The 19,892-nt window shown below is 41.7% G+C and overlaps 1 protein-coding gene across 1 annotated transcript in view; it reads right to left on the reverse strand.

Moving 5' to 3' along the window:
- Positions 1–313: 313 nt before the first annotated feature.
- LOC131083818 (melanopsin-like) overlaps positions 314–19,892 on the reverse strand; it is a 38,862-nt gene continuing 19,283 nt past the window's right edge. Inside the window, 9 exon segments of the mRNA XM_058024789.1 lie at positions 314–700; positions 3,989–4,138; positions 6,366–6,540; positions 11,980–12,087; positions 13,145–13,300; positions 15,108–15,279; positions 15,711–15,947; positions 17,391–17,524; positions 19,261–19,403. Of these exon segments, the coding sequence (XP_057880772.1) occupies positions 314–700; positions 3,989–4,138; positions 6,366–6,540; positions 11,980–12,087; positions 13,145–13,300; positions 15,108–15,279; positions 15,711–15,947; positions 17,391–17,524; positions 19,261–19,403 (1,662 nt within the window).

The raw sequence follows: 19,892 nt of genomic DNA on the forward strand, positions 1-19,892 counted from the left end.
CCCATCAGTGGCACCCCCACTGTGTCACCATCAATGGCACCAGATCAGGAGGCCTCCTTGACCAATGCCACTGAGTCCTGCTGCCAGATCTTCCACTGCTCATTTCCTGCAGTACAATCTGAAAGAAAGCCTGTTTCCATGCCTGAGCTGGTTTGGACAAAGATAAACGTGAAGGCTGCCTAGTGACTACTATATAAAAATATAAAAAAAAAAAAAATCTGATGATCTAACCTACAAGGCTTCAGTTATTTGGTATAATTAAGTGGAGAAGATGTCAAGAAAATAATTACCGGAAAGTTTTCTTTTGACAAACTTAGGATAGAAATTTCTCAACAGCTTCAAGGAACTCCATGGATGAGCTAAGCCCTTCCAAGTCCAGCAGATTGCTCTTTTTGTCATGAAAATGGAATAATTCAGTCTCTTCCTCTTCCAGTTCTTCTTGAAACAGATTGGTTTCTGAGGTAGGAATGATGATGATGCGAGGGACTGCATTGCTAGTCAGAGAATCCACAACTCCATTCACTTGACTTCCTTGATCTGCCATATGGGAAGTACTTGAGTCTCCACTGGTGACACTGCTGCTATTCAATCTGACAGGCAGAGAAGTTGCTCTCAGGGAGCTGGTCATGAGTGCTGCAGAGGGACTGGGTAGGGCAGGCTGCCCAAGCACCTTCTCCAAAGAACTGGAGGACAGTGAAACCTGGAGTAGACATAAGATTTAGCATTGTCAGACACCGTGGGGCTGTGGAAAACGGTGTTTGGAATATTCACTGCCACTAGTCAATATTTGAGCCACAAGCCAAATTTTCTAAATACTTGAATCATTAACTTGAAGGAAAATCATGATGTGCTAACACGTACTGCTTGGAAAGCACAACATTAAGCAGAACAAAATAAGATGTACTCAAATATCAGCAGAGGCTGAAAAGAAGAAAAAAGAAGAAAACAAAAACTCATGGTTGTATCTGACTTATTTAATCATTAATTAAATGGTATTCATTTTTAACAGATCTTACGGTATCAAGGTACTAAATAATTGCACTTCTCTCTCTTTTCATGGAAGAGATGTCAGATAAGACTCAAGTACATTTCATTCTTTATTCTCCTAAAGTTTTGTCAACCTTGTGACAATCTCCGTCTCTCTCCAAGGCTCCTGATACTACCTCAGGGAAGTTGGTGGCCTTGCATTCACACATTGGAAAGTGCTTCCTCCAAGAAATAAGCAATAAAGACTTTCTTTGCAAACAATTTCTTATCTATTTTGAGAGAATTCTGATTTCTAACTTGGCTCTGATGGCAAGGGCTCTGTGTTCTTTCCGTAAGTCTTGTGCACAGTATGCAATTCAGAGTCAATTAAGTAAGCTTTGAAAGTGTCAGTTAATATTCAAATACACAGGCAAGGGAAGGCATAAGTAATTAATTTGGGCTTCTTTAAAAAAAATGACAATCAAGGTAATAAAACCACTGTGTCAGATGGAGAGATAAACTGGAAGTCCCTACTTTCTAGGGAAAACCAATATTTAAAGTGCAGGTTTTACTTCATTTCCATGTGAATTCCCATAGTTCTGTGTCATTCTACTCCACAAGCAGGAATCATTCACAAATCCCCACTGATAATGATTTCTCCAGCTGCTGCATCTACCAAGTGGAGGGAAGCACACTGGGCTTAAAAAATAGTTTAAATCAGTGTGAGAGAAGAAAAGTCCATTCTTCCATATGAAAGATAATAATAGAATTAAAAAATCCAAACTCCAAAACTGCTCCTTCCTGTTTCAAGTGCTGTTTACACTGCAACAGAAGGACAGGTTTCTTTTGGATGTGGCTTGGGTAGGCACAACACCCACTTAGAAGATTTTTTAATAGCTTTGACATTGGGTAATCCCCTTGAAACAAAACCTGATTGCAGAGGAGACATTTGATCTTTCTTTTTGAAATCAAATATCCAAACTCCCCTTTTAATACTTCCAGAAAAGCCTCTTCACTGCCATGTTAAATTTCCAGGTGTTAGCCTTCATCAAGTTTGTTAGTATCATAACTGAAGTCAGTCATGGGGCTGGATCATATCTTTGTGGCAGCACAGAAAACAGTCACATGCATTTTTATGCTTTGGAATGCACTAAACCTGGGACACTGACTGGCTTGTCCACAACTGAGTGTTTTTGGAAGTACTCTAATTGGAATTCAAAGACAATCCAGTAATGCTATTAAAACCTTAAATAAATATTTTAAAAATGCATTGGTGCTTCTTTAGTGTTTGTTGGAGTTTTGTTTTTTAAGGATAAATGGGTGGTCTTATTGTGAAACACTGTAACTGAGCTTGACAAATAAATATTTACTCTGATAGCATGAATAGTGATGCATTGCATTGAGCTACAATGAACACACAAAGGATCTACACAACACACAGGAGTCTCTGCTGAAAACGGTAAGAGAAGCAAATGAGGCTTTGAACATTCAATGCAAACATTCAGTGTAAATAAACTCCTAGCTCAGTGAATGCCACTGAAAGTCTAAAAGGTTATTTATCAAAGTAATTCAAGAAATGTCTTTCAAAGGCAAAGTATAGCACACGAGCCTTCTTGTAGGCTACACAATTGCTAAACTCCAGATACAGATTTATTTCTTTTATTGCTGAACTGTTCATGCAGACCACCTGAGATTTACTTCCCTTCTCCTTCCTTGTGAGATAGAAAGCCAGTGATTCTCCAGAACCTGGAGACAATATCCTTTGCCACTTGCCTACAACCTTGGACACATTTGGCTGCTGACAGAAGGCAGCAAAACTAAGTAAGAGATTTGAGCCCACATTGTCTGACACCACATTTGAAGCTGCTGTTTTTTCCTCCAATACTGTTCACAACAGTTACAGGAAAAGAACAAGGTTTCTCAGGACTTGATCTTAATGACACACATGAAAGAAGACAGGACAGAGGCATGCAGGAATTGGGTGATGGGGTGGCTGGAAATTTTCAGAGCAGTTCCTGCTTTAAACTATGCTGTCTCTAGACAATTACCATCAAATCTGTAAGGGAGCACAGGAGACAGAAGCAGATGCTGTAGCTGCCCAAGGTGTGGGTGTTTGTCTACATGCACTACAGTAACCCCATGAAAGGGTGCCCCTCAAAAAACGGGGTGCTACTCAGTCCAGGCACATACAGGGGATTGTAAGCCACATCAGTCTTTCCCTGAGAAGACAGCACTGGTGTATGCCTGACACTGTGACATCCATACAAAAACTCATTTGGAAACTGGTGTTACAATCTGGCAGAAGCTGACTCATGGGTGACCTACTGCTCCCATCAGGGAATAGGGTGCTCCTCAACAACAGGGCACCAAACCTCAGTGGTTTGGCCAACGAGGGTGATGCATCCACAGAAGATGCACTGAGTACTCACCATCTGCTCTTTCAGTGAGGGAAGGGTGGCAGCTGCCAGACTCTCCCACTCTTAGGGAGAAATGGGAGTTTCTTTCTCATCTTCCCCCTCAACAAAAATAAAACATTTTAATGTACACTGAAAAGAAAGAAGAGGGTGGCTTCTATCATGTCAAAATCTGTTTTGCAGACTTGTCTTTACTCTAAAAGGAGACTACCACAGTATGGACACAAGGACCATGATGGAAGGAACCAAAGCTGGGGTAGATAAACAGGCAAAGAACTAATCTTCTTCCATCTGATGCTATTGACTCTGCCTTAATGCAGCTTCAGAGCTATAAGCACAGCTGGCTTTCCAAAAACAGGCAAATATCAATGAAAAAAGTTAATTAGGCATTACTGGCACTCTCACTTGTCACACTGAGACATGAAAAAAAAAAAAAAACAAACCACAAACAAAACGCCAGCAAGTAGAAGGAGGATGTTGGAATCACTATAAATAAGGCCCATAGATGAAATAGATGGGCAAAGGCTGAATTATCATTCCAGAGATCATGTCCTGCAGCAAGACTAGCACTATAATGGAGAGTCCTCAGCTGAGACTTTTTTCCATACCTTTGGGGCAGTGGCTGCATCACAGCTGCAGGTCTTTGGGAGCAGGTCTCTTTTCTCTTGTCTCACACCTGTGGAGAAAGAATGACTTCGGCGAGGCTTCAGTTTCTCTTGAGCTGGCTCCACAGGGTTGAGCTCTACATTGCTCCAGGTCTAATCACAAATTGATAAAGGATTTCAGACAGTTGCATCCTTTCTGAAATTCTTGTAAGTTCTCAAACTCTAGCAAAACCCATGCACATTCACAGAAAAGTAAAGCCATTCTAATGTAGGTCTCACACTCACAACTCCCCTGGGGAGAGGCTTTATTTTCAGTCTTGTCACTTACCCTGGACTATTTTGCTTGCTGACCAAAACTAAAACTAACTTGGAAATAATGAAAGTTTATTTAAACACCAGAATGTTTTCCACCCTTTTTTATCTCATTGCTTATGCTACACTTATACCTGCAGAGTATCTGAATTCTAAAGATGGGAGCCAATACAATCTGTTTAATATGTCTTGTGGCATTCTGTGTGACCACTAGCTGATACAAAACCCTGGACATGGACAGATCCAAAACCATGTCTGCATACATCCCAGCAGAATATCCAGAACACCAAGGGCTTCTCAATCCGCATGAGCTTGCTGATTTTACAAACCCTCACTGGTACATGGGAGACTGTGGGTGGGCTTTGCTCTAGTTTTCTTAGAGTATGTCAGTAATGAAGCACAAATGGGACATTGCAAAAGTGCTGTTCCCTTTACTGGCTTGGGGTGAGGCTGTCTGTTATCTCTTACTTTGCGGTGACTTTTTGATTGAGTATCAATGATGAAATCATTCCACTCCAACACCAGCTTTTAGATATGGACAGACAGGCAGACAGACAGGGTTCCACACAAATGGGAAGACAGTGCATAATTCCTCTGCATCACCTTGCCCATACATCTGTGTGTGGTCACCTGTTTATTTCCCCTTACCTGTTGAATAAAACTCCTTGGATGAAACATTCCTAGACACGAATCACAAATATGTTCATTCCCTTCACTAACATGTACACAACACACAGAAGAAAATGTTGGTGGCAACAGCTGCATCTTTTACAGTGTTCCTGGTGTCATTTCTTGACCATCAATGTTTTATTGAAGCATTCCAAAATTTCAGTCAGTCCTGCTGTCATGCCAAAGTCATCAAGCTTAGCTTTTATTTCAGCAGCTGCTGTTCCAGCTAAAACCTCTACAGCTGCTGAACTGAGCTGTCAGTTGCCCCAAAGGACAATTGCCTTTGGCTGCATCGACTCAGCACAGCACAGTGCTGTGCACTGCTAACAGCAGGGGTTTTAAAAGAGACTCCTAAGCCAAAGCTGTGCCAAAAGCTGAAGCCTCTTACCCTCATTGTCCTGTCTATTTAAGCAGCTCCCACATCAAAATACATGCAATGACCTTGCTAACATGAACAAACCAAAGCCGAGTAGTGACCAGCAGTGAGGAACAGAAAGCTTCTTGGATCAGGATGATGCAGCTGAAATTACTTCATTTGGCATCAAACAAAGGAGCAATGGGAGAAAAATTAGGTTTTTATACATAAAGGTATTTATAAAGGTATAAAAGCTATACCTAGAATTTCTAATTTTGTGAGAGGTTACTGGCGGCAGTTCTGAGAGTTTTCTGATGCCCAAACTGAGGGGGAGCAGCACAGGTCCCCAGGAGGCTCAGCCCCAGCCCAGACTTTGCTGTGGCTGCCATCCCCCTGAGGAGCCACTTTCCCAGCACCCAGCAGGCAAGGCCAGCTTCTTGCGACTGAGAGGCTGTGAGGAGTGTCAAGGGATTCTTTGGTTTCTATCTCACTTGGTGACCATCCTTACTGATGCCTGGGGTATGTTCCTATATAGCACTCCACCATGCTCTAGGGGCAGGAGCCTTTCACTCCTCATGGTTAAAATCCAGGTAAAGAAGTCAAAAATTTCCCATCCTATAGAAAATGGACTTACTCTAAAATAATAAGAGAGCTTTTGGATAAGTTATAAAACTTTGGATAGAAGATTGCTTTCTTGTCCTCCAGGCCATCGAGATACCTAACATGGCCAGTGGTTGGTGACACAGGCAGTGCCTGACAATGGCTCTTTTTAGTTCACATTAAAGACTTAATCTGAACATCCTTGGTCCCAGCAGGCATCAGAACCACACAGATATGCTGGCCTGAATGCTTTTTATGATCGTAAATCATCATCCATGAACTTCCAGCTTTGCAGAAATGACCTTACATGACCAAAAAATTTAGCTACACTCTCCCCCTTCCCTGTTTCTGTTCTCTAATTTTGAATATGTATTTATAGTGTTGCTTATTTAGAGTCTGAGAAATGTTATACTCTTTTTTTCATGGAAACAAGAAAAGACTTACAGCTTCTCCAGTAGAAACAGAGGAAACACAAGTGCTCTTGGTCCTGCCAGCAAGAGAGTGATGGCTGCAGAGAGAGGTCCTGAAGGATGACTCATTTATGGATCCCCTCAGGAGGTCATTCTTTGATATTCGTATCAGGAACCTCAAGCAGGGAACAGCTCTGTGGATGGTTTTCCTGAGGAAAAATGTGAGAAGAAAAAAAAGCCACATCTGTCACACTGAAGACATGGCTTTGAAATTCATGGGGGTGAAAATTCTGTCTCTTTCCATCACATCAACACAGCTTCTGTTTTGATAAAGGGGGTCTTAAAGATTACATGCAAACAGCATGGTAGCTGGTGCAAACAACTCAACAGGCAGAAAAGAAAATAACAGGTCCTTCTGGGCCTTGTGTCAAAACTCACACAGAAAAGCTGCAGAGGTAAGTGATCAGAATTTAAAATATCTTCAAGAGCATGATTGTATATGGTTTATTTAAAAAACTAACCCAGAAAATTTCAGGCTAGTTGGTACAAAGGTCTTTACTGTGCAAAAACACAAAATGAGTGAAAACGAGGGAAGAGGAAGAGGGCCAGAAGAATCAGATTTGTTAATTATTTGTATCACAACAGCTACTGTAAACTCCTATTGAAAATTAACACTGTACAAGCATTGAGAAGAAGGACGGTCTAGACCCCAAATCTGCCTTATTCATTAAATAATAATCTCAGTCATGATTGTGCAAGTCTATTTCTCCTGACCCCAACCATGCCCCTACATGGAGCAGAAGTGTCCAAGAGCCTCCCCTAGGCAATGCCAGCTGGCCTTCCTCTTCACAGGGCAATGCTAGTCAGAACGCTTCATTTGGTGTAACACCTCCCCAGCACTTCTCAATCCATTATTTAAGCCCAACAGATGAAGCTAATGGGGACAAAAGAAATAAATGAACAGGTCAAAAAGTGAGGCAGCAACAAGGCATATGGCAAGGAACTGACGCAGGGGATCACTGGGGGATGTCAGTACATTGACTTTACACTGAGATGCAGGTCAAGCAGATGTATGTTGCAAAGTCTTTTGCTTCTATAGTTACCAGGGCTGTTGAACAATCAGGACATTTAAAATCATCATTTCTATTCTCACAAAAGATCACTCATGTTAAAATTTAAGAGACATGATTCTGGCATCATGAAATGAGGTCACTTGCTTGTGATCCGAAAAAGAAACCCACCACCACCAAACCTCAATATTTGGCATCATCACTACGCTCTGAATAGTTCTGCCTCTCTTTCCTCTGTAGTTTCAAAGGCAAGTGAACAGCAGCTCTGTGTCTGCTCGGGAGATGAGGACTGGAAAAAGCTGCCTGCACCATCATTCCTGATCCTGCCCAGATGCCTGCTGGTGACCAGGCAGGGGCCACTGAACTGCTTGGGGCAGAAAGCTGCTCACATGGTGCTGGCTAAAAAAAGATGGTTAATGCTGTGCACAAAATAAAGGGCCCTGAGAAATGGTTTACATGACATGAGAAAATGTCAAGCCCCCATGAATTTCCTTTCAGGCTGAAGACGTCAGTCTGGTGCTGAAAAGCAGCTGCCAGCTTTTTTCCCCAGCTAAGCTGAACTACTTCCCTCTGACAAATTCAAATTCATGGTATGTAAAACACACCATCCCATTTATTAAATGGGGTTCGGCACAGAGGTCTCCTAATGATGGAGATGCAGAAAATACATGTCTGATGGTGAATTTTCAAGGAAAACATATGAACATTTCTGAGGGTCTTGAGGGACCAGAATTTCTGGACATTTTGCTGGTTGGGATGAAAGTACAGATTTTGAAGGGAGTTTTAATATTGTAAGTGTGAAAAAAAAAGCATAAACTGAGGTACTTATTTAATGATATTCCTATAATCTGAAATAAAAGAGTCACCTAAAGTGACTCTTAAATAGTAAGAGTAATATAGTAATTGCAAGCAACTTTAAAAAAAACACTGCAACTCAAAGTTATTTGTGATTACTCATTATTTATGATGTAGGAGTTTTGAACCAATATTTTTTGTGCAATTCTGCTTTGCCTGGGAGCCAGCTGGAAACAAGGAGCTGCAGAATTTCCTGTTTGCTATGAAAGAATGATTCCAAAACCTAAAACTTCCAAAATGTAAGGGAGTTTCTGCAATAACTCTAACACTGTAACGTGTTAGAGTTCTTGTGGAACATAGAGACAACACACAAGTTGTTACAGATGTGACAGCTTTCTTCCCCACAAAGAGCATTTCACAAATTAAAACTTTGAGTATGTTCCTCACTGTTTGCTCCTGTGAGTCCTGTTAAGGAGAGGTGTTATTCTCCTTTCTGTGGGTAGGGAATGAGTGGGCAGGGGGGTGGGTAGATGAGGAGGAATATAACAAACTCTCAAACCAGTTCTTAGAAGCCAAGTGCTAGCACAAAGGTCACTGTAACATTTTCAGTTACATTCACTATAATGTACTTTTTTTTTTCTCCATTGTTTAAGGTAAGGAAACACCACAAAAAGGCTTGGTTTTCTTGGGATTTTAAGATGTGCAGTGTTAGGAATTCTCTGTGCAAAAAAGCATCTTGTTTTGCTCAGGGATTGAGCTGGATCTGAACACTCTTGATCCTGATTTCTGGATGCCTCTTTCTAGAAAGATTTGGAAAATAACTTAGATGTAATTTGGTTCAGTAGTTCCAATATAAAATGACAAATTATTCCCTGCTCAAACCCTTAACCCTTTGGCCTGAACAGACTGGCCCATTTATCTGTGCTTGAATAAATTACTTTCAAGGCATAATGTGAATAATTAGAAGATTTGGAAATTATCCAGAAACAATAACCTTAACATATATCTATTCATTATTCACTGTTGAAGCAAAATTGGTCCTGCCAACATATTTTTACCAACTGACTTATTAGTGTACTGTAAGGTTTTTTCAGTTTTGAAAACTGCATACTTGATTCACCACAAGGGACCCAACGTTACTTCTTTTCCTGACTGGATCGCTCCCAAATGCATGAAATGTCTTCACAAATCCATAAAAATTTCTCTTGTTGATGTGTCTAGAAACACAGATTAGAAAGCAGGGAAAAAAATATAACAAGATAAAACCAAGATACTTATAAAGAAAATGTCTGAAAGCTTGTTGTGGACCCCAGTCTTTTCCTTTCCAGTCTTAAGAAGCCACTGCTGATAGGAAAAAGTCTGACTGAAGCAGTTCACTGTCACAGAGGCATGGGATGGTGTGGGATGGAAGGGATCTTGAAGGAACCTCAAAGACCATGCAGTTCCAAGCCTGATGCCATGGGGAGGGACACCTTCCACTAGACCAGATTGCTCAAAGCACTATCCAACCTGACCTTAAATACTTTCAGGGAACCATCCACAGCTTCTCTGGGCAACCTGTTACTGCCAAAAATAATAATCTGAACACAGTAACTTTTTGTTTCTGAACAAAATATTATTCAGAAACAAATAATGGGTCCTAAACACAGCAGGTAGCCATCAAAACTTCTCATTGAACTTCTGCAACCAAACTGGGCATTCTCCAACTCTAAACTAAAATGCTCTGCAGACTTCAAAAAACTCAGATGGTTTTTGGACGATGCAAAAAGGTGTTAGTTAAGATAGCAGACATTTTCAAACAAAATATGTCTCCAAAATGGAGAAATAGGGATTTAACAGATGAACCACTTGGTGGATGAGGAGCTGTCTGGGTGGTCCTGCCCAAAGAGTTGTGGTCCATGGCTCAGTGTCCAGTGGAGCTCAGTGAGAGTGGTGACCTCAGGGGTGGGTGTTGGGGCCAGCCCTGTTTAACATCGCTGTCGGTGACAGGGACAGTGGGATTGGGAGCACCCTCAGCAGATATGGTGATGACTCCAAGCTGTGGGGTGTGGCTGCCACCCTGAAGGGAGGGATGGCATCGAGAGGGATCTGGACAGGCTGGAGAGGGGAGCCCACAGAAACCTCAGGAAGTTCAACAAGGCCAAGTGCAAGGTGCTGTGTGTGGGTCAGGGCAATCCCAAGCACAAACACAGGCTGGGCAGAGCATGGATTGGGAGCAGCCCTGCCCAGAAGGACTTGGGGGTGCTGGTGGGTGAGAGGCTGGGCATGACCCAGCCAGGGGAACTCACAGCCCAGAGAGCCAGACGTGTCCTGGATCATGTCCTCATCCAGAGCAGTGTGGGCAGCAGGGGAGGGAGGGGATTCTGCCCCTCTGCTCTGCTCTGGTGAGACCCCACCTGCAGGGCTGCACCAGCTCTGGGGTCCCAGCACAGGAAGGACATGGAGCTGTAGCAGCAAGTCCAGTGGAGGCTGTGAAGAGAACCAAATGCTGGAGCACCTCTCCTCTGCAGATAGGCTGAGGGAGTTGGGCTGATCAGCCAGGAGAAGAGAAGGCTCTGGATACACCTTACAGCACTTTCCAGTACCTGAATGAGGGCTACAGGAAAGCTGAAGAAGTATTTCTCACAAGGGCATGTAGGGATAGGACAGGGGAGAATGGCTTTAAACTGAAAGAGGGAAGGTTTAGATTGCATATTAGGAAGAAAGTTACTGTGATGCTAGTGAGGATCAGGAACAGGCTGCCTAAAAAAGCTGTGGATATCCCATCCCTGGAAATGTTCAAGGCCAGGTTGGATGGGGTTTTGCACAACCTGGTCTTCTGGAAGGTGTCCTTCCCTGTGGCAGGTGGTGAGAACGTGATGATACTTAAGGTGCCTTCCAACCCAAACCATTCTATGATTCTATAGAGTCATAGGGTGAAAGGTTTTCACTCTTTTTCAGTGCGTTTCGACCAGCCTTCTGAGAAACCTTCACTTTTCTTACAACCACACTGTCATGCATCAGACATCCTAAACAATGAACTCAATTTCCAGATCCCAAGTGCTGAGTTGTCAGGCAATGGAATTCACCAGCTTTTCCACTTCTTGGGTGAAACAAGCCTCATACCAATGACTCACCCTGCCATCTAGTGGTATTTATACATTTATCACATTTCCCACCATGGCATCCCTGTGTTTTCTCAGAACTTATGACACAGCATCACTTTGTGGTAGCTACACTTTGAAAGACTTGCAAAAAATTCTACAGGTATGCAGGATAGCAGTTCTGTAACAAGTATATCCCCTTGGTATAATAAAGTATTTTTTGCTGCCACTGTCCCAAAACTTTTTGTGAAAAAATGCTTCAGAAAACCAAACCTTGCACATAGGCATACAGAGCTGCTAAAATTGGTAAGGATGTGATTTTTGGAGCCTTGCTGGTTGGAATTTTTTCTCTAGACAGTTCTCTGTATTGGCTGTCTCTTGTATGATGAAAGATGACCTGAGCATCATCTCCTCCTGTCAGTCATGGTGTTGTGCAGCCCCACAGGGCAGAGCAGGACTCTTGAGGGAGAGGAAAGGTGAAGGGAGGGACTGTTCTCTTCTGGCCACTCCCCAGGCCATATCTGGAGCTGCCATGTACCAGCTGGGTCTGACCACTGGGAGCCCATCATGGCCTGGTCAGCACAGGAACATGGAACATGCAGTGCACAGGGTGAGGCTGAAGGAATGAGGGTAGTTTGTTATGTGTAAAAGATCCACATTTGCATGTACAGTTATACACATACCTATATATTTACTGTACCTGTATCTTGGGTGAATTATTGCATAAATGATGGGGTTGTAGATTGCAGAAGCTTTGGCAATAACTGCTGGCACAGATTTGGAATATGGGGTTAGGCTGTTGCCTCGACTAAAACAAAGCAAAAAGATTACACACAGCTATGCCATGGATTGCATAGATACTACATTACTAAAACATATTACTCTTTAAAATTGTTTTTGTGCTAATATAATTTTATAGGAAATACACCTGTAAAGTTGACTTATTCCAGTGATTTCTTTGCTTAGAGGAAAGGCTTGAATTTGACAGCATGTACTTGGTTTCATTCTTTTAAAGAAGACCAAAGACATGCAGCAAGTAATTTTAGGATGACTAGGAACAAAATAATCACCTTCCCTGTTTCTGCAGTAGACAAAAATGAAGAAACCCAAAACCCCAACAAAAGAACTCCCAGTGTGGCCATCTGGGAAAAGTGAACGGTGATAGAAAACAGAACCAAACCTAAAAAATCTTTCAGCAGCAGCATGTGTGCTGCACAATAATGTGTGCCAGTGACTCAGTTCTGAACACTGCAGAAGCAAGAGAGGACTGAAAGTAGTTTGAAACCAATATTCCCCTTCAGACTTTAAGCTCCCACAGTCAGTCAGGTGTGACCAATGTCAGTGCAGCATAAGCACAGTTAATATCATGGTATCACAGAATGGTTTGGGTTGGAAGACACCTTAAAGATCATCCAGCCCAACCTCTCTGCCATGGGCAAGGACATCTTTCACTAGATGAGCTTGCTCAAGGCCCCATCCAACCTGGCCTTGAAGAGTAGAACATGCATTGACAAAACACCCGGTCCCTTTGGAGGAGAAAATGGGTGGAGGAGACAACAGCGTATGGAAGGAAGGAGGGTACTACGAGATAAAGGAGCTAACTCCTCCAATTTACACAAAGAAAGCATCATGTGGGAGAGAAAACATTGTGTACCAAATATTAAGACTAAAAAGTCATAATAGTTTCAAAATGCATAGACAAATACTCCCTTTTCCGCTTTATTCACAAGGATATATGACTAATAAATATCACCTCTAACGTAGTATTATTTAAGACCCATTCAAAAAGAAGATTTGCCTTATGTGGATGATAGTACTACTCTTATTTGCTTAACCCCTGCTGCTTGGACTGTTCTTCCACTTACCCTGCCCAGGCAATTAAGGTGACACAAGCATATGGAGACCAGGACAAGACAAACACAATGATGACCACAAAAGCAATTTTTGCCAGCTTCCACTCATTCTTCATGGACTGAGAGAGGTAGGATTTCCGGCTGCAGGACCCCAGCTTTTCAACATCTCTGTAAGAAGGGAAAAAGACAGATATTTCAGCAGGACAATGAAAAAAGCAATAGCTCTAATATGTTCTCAGCAATATGCAAAATGAATAAAATTTCTTATTTCACCTCTCTAACAGTTCTTTTCTCCTCTGATATTTAAAAACCCTAGAAGGTAATTAATGTAGTTGCAAGTGTTATGTTTGCCTGTGAGACTGAGCCAGAATCCCTGGGACAACAGGACAGGACTGCTGTGTCCTTCTCCCTAACACAAGGAGGGTTTCAGGTTGCAAAGATACAGAAATTGGTATCTCTTGCCCTGTGCTGTTTTTAGAGGTGCAGCAAGAAAAGGCACAGCTGGATGGCAAAATCAACTCTTATGTCTTTTCCTTTTCAAGGTAGGAACAGAAATTCCAATTCATGAGGTAACACATACTGGAATACCCTGACAGCTTTGAGAAATCTGTCCCAAACACTTGCAAGGACATTTTTACGTACCTCCGGATTTATTTATTCAAGAGTATTTTCAGTGGAGGTACAACAGGCAGTCCTAATATTTTTATAATGAAAAATCAAATTCTCTTCTCACACCAAACACCCCACATTTTATTTTAAATGTTTTATATAGGTAGGCATTTTATATTCTTTAGCTTAGAAATAACAAATTTTAAATATTAGTGGTGTTAAATGGAGATATATTTCAGGCTGAAGACATTAATAGCCAGAAGGGTAACAAAGTCCCTGCTGGCACACTGTAAATATAGAACAGAATCAAAGAAACACAGAATGGCCTGGGTTGGAAGGGAGCATAAAGACCATCTAGTCCCAATGCCTGCCATGACCAGGGACACCTTCAGCTAGACCAGGGTGCTCAAAGCTCCATCCAGCCTGGCCTTGCAAAAGGCATAGAAAAACCTTATGTCCACTGTGCTCCATGGGTGTACAAAGCGCCATTATTTTAAGGATGCATTCCTTTGCTTGCTATCAAGTATACATACACAAAGCACAATAAAAACCAAGACAAAGGCCAAAAAATAGAGGTCAGAAAGAACTTCATTTTAGGCATATATAAATGTACTTATAAAAGTGGAATTTAGGCTTATGAAGCCAAATGATCTCAGCAAGTGCCTGCACACAGGAGCAGAGAAAAGCCATCAGAACTGATGACACAGTTGAGCAGCAGGAAGGACTCACAGCACCAGCTGGTGTTGGATTGGACCAAAGATAAGCCATGTGCTCATTAGCACAAAAATAACTGAAAGAATGATGTTACTTTACAGATCTAACACCCTGCTGATTTTTCATTTCAAATACAGGCCAAAAATATTTGGGAAAAATATATTAGCAATCATAGCCAAATATTATGCATCTAGTTGTGATGCTTGAGTGAAGCACAATGGTTTTTGGGATGCTTGCCTTAAATAAAACTGTCAAAAAATATGAGGACTGTTTTGTTTACAGAGCTGCTCAAAGACAGATGATTCTCCCATTGCTACATGTTTTTATTATCCCTTGAGGCTGAAAACTGCTGGAATACACAAGGACACTGTTTCTTGTAGTGCAAATCTGAAATGCAAATAACTCAATCCAAGTGTCTGACGTACTATTAATTACTACAGTGGAATAAAATTAGAACCACCAGAGACTTCTTTTTCTCTGAAATTCATACATCCATTCCAGTTTTAAATTGGCAAAAAATAGTTCTCCTGTTACAGCTGTCAATTCCAATTCAGACTAAATTTTAATTCAGATTTTTATGCAGCTAAAGAAACTGAGAAAATCTCTTGTTACACAAAAAGGGATATGTACTTCTTTCAGCTAAATTGCTTACCTGCCAGTGCGCCTTATGGCCAGGAACATCGATAAATAGCAGTGGAATATTATTACCAGGGGGATAAAAAACACACAGCAGCATAAAATCATGGTGTAGCTTCTGTTCGCAGGGGAGTAGGTTACATAGTCCCATGTGCAGGATATCATCAGGCCCTCAGGCACATAGGAACCTGTGGAATACATGGAACACATTATTCACACACGTACCCAAAGTTAGAGCAGGTGCTGATCCAGCCACTAAGTGATTGAAATAAACCCCGTCTGTGGGTTTATCTGTGGTCTTCAAGTGCCAGCCAAAGCACACATCATATAGGAGGTCTGGAAGTGAGCGCCCACATGGAGAGGAGGTCTTGACTACTGAACTCTAAGGAAGGTACACACCTAATACTCCAAAGCAATAGGTTGTTCTGCTTTAACACACCCTGGGTGTAGGGGGGCAGAGGTTTGTGCAGTGCAGTAGGTGCAGATGTGTGCTACAACAACAAACCATCGGGTGGTGGCAGGGCATCCTCATGATGACTGATAAGAGAACTTTTACACCCCAAGCAAGACTAAAAAGAGCACACAGGGAATGCCTGGAGAGAGAGAGCAGACAACATACTCCAGCCGAGGAGTGGAGCCACGCTCCACCCCAGCGAGTAGAGCCACACCAGGGCGATGATCTGCACGGTGCGTCTCTTGGAAGTCCACTGGATGGACTGCAGGGGCTTTGTGATCACCAGGTAGCGGTCCACAGAGATGGCCAGCAGAGTCATCATCGAGGTTATCCCAAAGAGAGCCCCGCAGAAAGCATACAGGTTACAGCCTGGAGAAGGAAATGGCAATGTCAGGGGCTTTCTTGAAAAGAGCCATGCTTTCTCTCAGAACTCATTGTAATAAATCTCCCTGTTTTTTCCCTGCTCAGGTCTTCTCTCTCAATAGAAGCATTTTTCTCAGCTTCACATTTTCATAGTTAGTGTTTATTAGAAAAGCATAAATATACATAAAATACAAATATATGTATTTAAACAAGTCCTACTTCACTGCAGGCTGCAACTGAGAATGTTTTGTCAATGGAAAACTGCCTCAAAGAAAATCCAATCTAATTAAAGTTATATTTTCCTGGACTGTTGCCCAATATATTGATCTTAACATGCTGCAGCAGACATCTGTCTGTTAATGATGGATGGGTGGTTCAAGAAATTACTTTGGTTTATGTGGCATAAAAATGCAGAAATGGTTTGAATTTGATGACTGAGAGACCAATAGTAAAACATAGTTCCAACTCCCATATTTAATGGCAGTACTTGTTAAAAGAACTGACATTTTTTACATGAAACAGGCCTCTTAACCCCCACTGTATTCAGGCACTGCACTACCAGATGGAAAAAGTTACACTGAATTTAATGGAGCAACCTGTGGAAAGATCATCCATTTTTTGAAATCTTGCATTGGCCCATGTGGTTATAAACAAGACCCCACCAGGAGTGACAGGCAGCAAAAACACCAGATCCAACCTTATAGCAGAATTCTACAGTCTATACAAGTAACTTGTAACCAAGGACCAAATCCTACTCAACCCAGATCAAATGCTTCATTTGTGACAGCATGGTAATTTGCACTGATTTTATCTAAGGGGATGAGCAAGACTAAAAATATCTTCAAAGTAAGGCAGAGTCCCTTCTGTGCTGCTGAACAGTACATGGTGTCTGGGCTTGCTCCACCACTGTACAGCCACCAGTGGGTGCAAGTTTTCACCCATAAATGATGAGGAGCAGCAACCAGCATTGAACCTTCTGAGGTTCTTGCTATACCCACATTTAAACATTAATTTCAGCACAGATCACCTTTTCTTTCTTGCAGTTGGAATGAAAAAGGCTTGAATTTGCTGAGTCCTCAAATTAATACTGTTATTTAATTCTCTTAATTAAATATGAGATTCCTAGAGGCATGCAAATGTATATCAGCATACATTTCTAAATAAAAGTATTAACTAACAGAAAAAAACACTTACAACTTACTAAAACTTTGCTATCTATTTTCAGTCCTAATACCTCCCTTACAAGCTAAAGGGTGACATGATTACATATGAATCTTGACTCCTTCCTTTCCAAAATATGTAAGATTAAAGAATCACAACTGTAATACAAAACATGTGACATCACACTGACTGACAATGTCTGGGGCTGTGACTCAAGAGATTTGTGCTGCTCCAGCCATGGCACAAACCAAGGCTGTTGTGGCTGAAACAGAGTGCAGGCAGCACAAAGCTGGTGAGGTGTGAATTAGTGGTGAAAAGTACCTATGTCTCCAAGTATCCATTCTCTGTGCAAGCTGTTGACAAAGCACATGGGTGCCTGAGTAGCCGACATCAGGAAGTCGCTCACAGCTAAATTCATTATGAAGTAGTTTTGGGGAGTCCTCAGCTTCTTGTTGCTTAAAAACATGAGAAATACATGGTTTTAAAAAGACAAAGTGGAAAGTTATAAAGTTAACTTTGCTTACTAGCAAAAACAAATGCTGTCCAGGCTGAAATCAATGGTTACTTGCAGTGAATCAATTGCTAATCATCAGTCAATTACTGCAGCTACAGCTGCAGTCATTTCAAAATGATTGAAAAGACCAGGAGCCATAAAATAGATTGCTTCCTCTTCAAGCTAAGGAGAGTTTCAGCTGTCTTGATAAACATGGATTTGTTCAGAAGAGCAGTTCCCTAGGAGTGCTGTGATATTGATTGTGGCTTGTACTGTACATGAGGAACATCTGAAGAAAGTTACAGAGCCAAAGGATCTGCTTCTGGTGACATTTTAAAAACTGCTGACCTGAGGTGGTGTGTTGACACAGTTGGCCTGAAGTGGTTGACTCACAACTAACTAAATGACCTTTTGCAAAGTGCTACAGCACGAGCAGAGCACACACAGAGATTTGGAGAAAGTGCTTTTGCTTATATACATCTCATAAGAGAGAATGAAACCTATCAGTTGCAGATGAACAAGCAACATTAAACACCACAACAAGGAGTGTGGAAGCAGAGGTCTCCAAGCAAAGCTTATCCAAGGAAAACAACTGAGACCCTTCTGATGTGCTTTATGATATCGATATTTGCAGCTAACAAGAATTTCTTTCCTCGTGCTGATAAATACTGAAAAAGAAAGTGAGAAAACCATCTCAGTGCTGCTGCAATTCTAGTAAATTCTTGGGTCTCATAACTGTCTGCAAAAACAAGGTAAGAGAGAGTGCAGAGTTCATACATTCCCAGGTGCTAATCTACCCATGCAGATATTCCTACTTTGACAATTTAATGCTTTTATTACACCACATGAACCGCACACATTTCAAGAAAAATACAGAGCTTGTGCTGCATTTTAAAAAGTCATGAAGGTACCTACAGTTGTGGGAATTAATTTTCTCTAAATCACATTAGAAGCTGGTTATTCAAAATAACTAATTTATTTGTCTTAAACATTTAAGAACAGGAAACCAATGCTTGGTTCATAACCCCACTGGTGTCTCTAGCATTGTAAGGCCCTGCTGCATCACCATGCATAATGACAGCAAGCAGTGAATGCAGAGGATTTTGAAATCCATCATCGCATTGTGGGACAGAGGGCAAATGTTTCCCTTTTCCATGAGATTTTTGCATACTCTAGCTGCAGTACCTTTGGCTGCATATTTCTCTGCCAAGAGAGCACACAAACTGACAGAAATCCTATGATCTGCCTGAAGTAGGAAATACACTGGTGGCATGAGCTCACTTCATGTAGCAGATTCCCTTCTTGGTCCTTTCAGGACCACTGGGCTCCTGGGAAGAGTGTCACTGTTTGACAAGTATTTGTGCAAATGCTACAGGGTAAGTGAAGAAGTCTACAGCTGCAAGACTGTCGTTTCTATCATTAGAAGTATTAAACCATTCTTTAAACTTTCAATTGGAAATTGTTTAGAGAACAATTTTTTTCTCATTTTATTTGACTCTTTAAACCATCAGGAATTTACACTGAGGTTGTCAATGATGCACACAGATGTGTTTTCATGTAGGGTTGCCTTCTCCTCTCTTTCCCCTCTTATTTGTTGCCATTAGATTTCACCCTAGTGGAAAGCAATGCAGAAATCTGCACATGGGCACAGGTGAAACTCAACACCACTCAGATCAACCACAAAAGGAATTTTTGTACCTGTAAAATGCGTAGAGGACTAGGAGGTTTCCAATGATGCCAATGGAGCCAATAATGAGCACACACGTTCCTACGGTGTAAAGAACATGGCCAGGGATCTCTGCCTTGGTCACAGTGTGTGGCTGGGTACTCATGGTCAAACCCTGAATGGAAAACAGAGGAAAAGGAAAGGTTAGCCCATTTGGGACCCTTAGTCCATGGAACACATGCTCAGGCTGTTGGCATTCACTTCCATAACTCATGCAAATGAAATGCACACTTCTGAGTTCTTTTCACATCCCTTGTAATCAAGTTTCCCTCAGGTAACTTTCATAATTTTGACAGTAGACACTTATCTTAAGAAAAGAGCAACAGAGAAAGCAGACTGGAAAAGACAACTAAGGAAGTGATGATGATGATGTGAAAAAGGCAAAGAAGCATGAGCATAAAACTCATTCTGGGAAACCGCTGCACTGTGGGGCACAGAGCTGGCTGACAACACAGACTGGCAGCAAGAAATAACTTGTCACAGTTTGGTTTTTTCAGGAACAATGACAACAAATCCCACACTTACAAACATTAAATCCCCTGGTTTCCCCAGGTTCACTGTACACTAACTCAGTGCTACAAAACCTGGGAATTCTCCATGCAGA

Source organism: Melospiza georgiana, chromosome 5 (assembly GCF_028018845.1).
Source record: "Melospiza georgiana isolate bMelGeo1 chromosome 5, bMelGeo1.pri, whole genome shotgun sequence".
Lineage (NCBI taxonomy): Eukaryota > Metazoa > Chordata > Aves > Passeriformes > Passerellidae > Melospiza > Melospiza georgiana.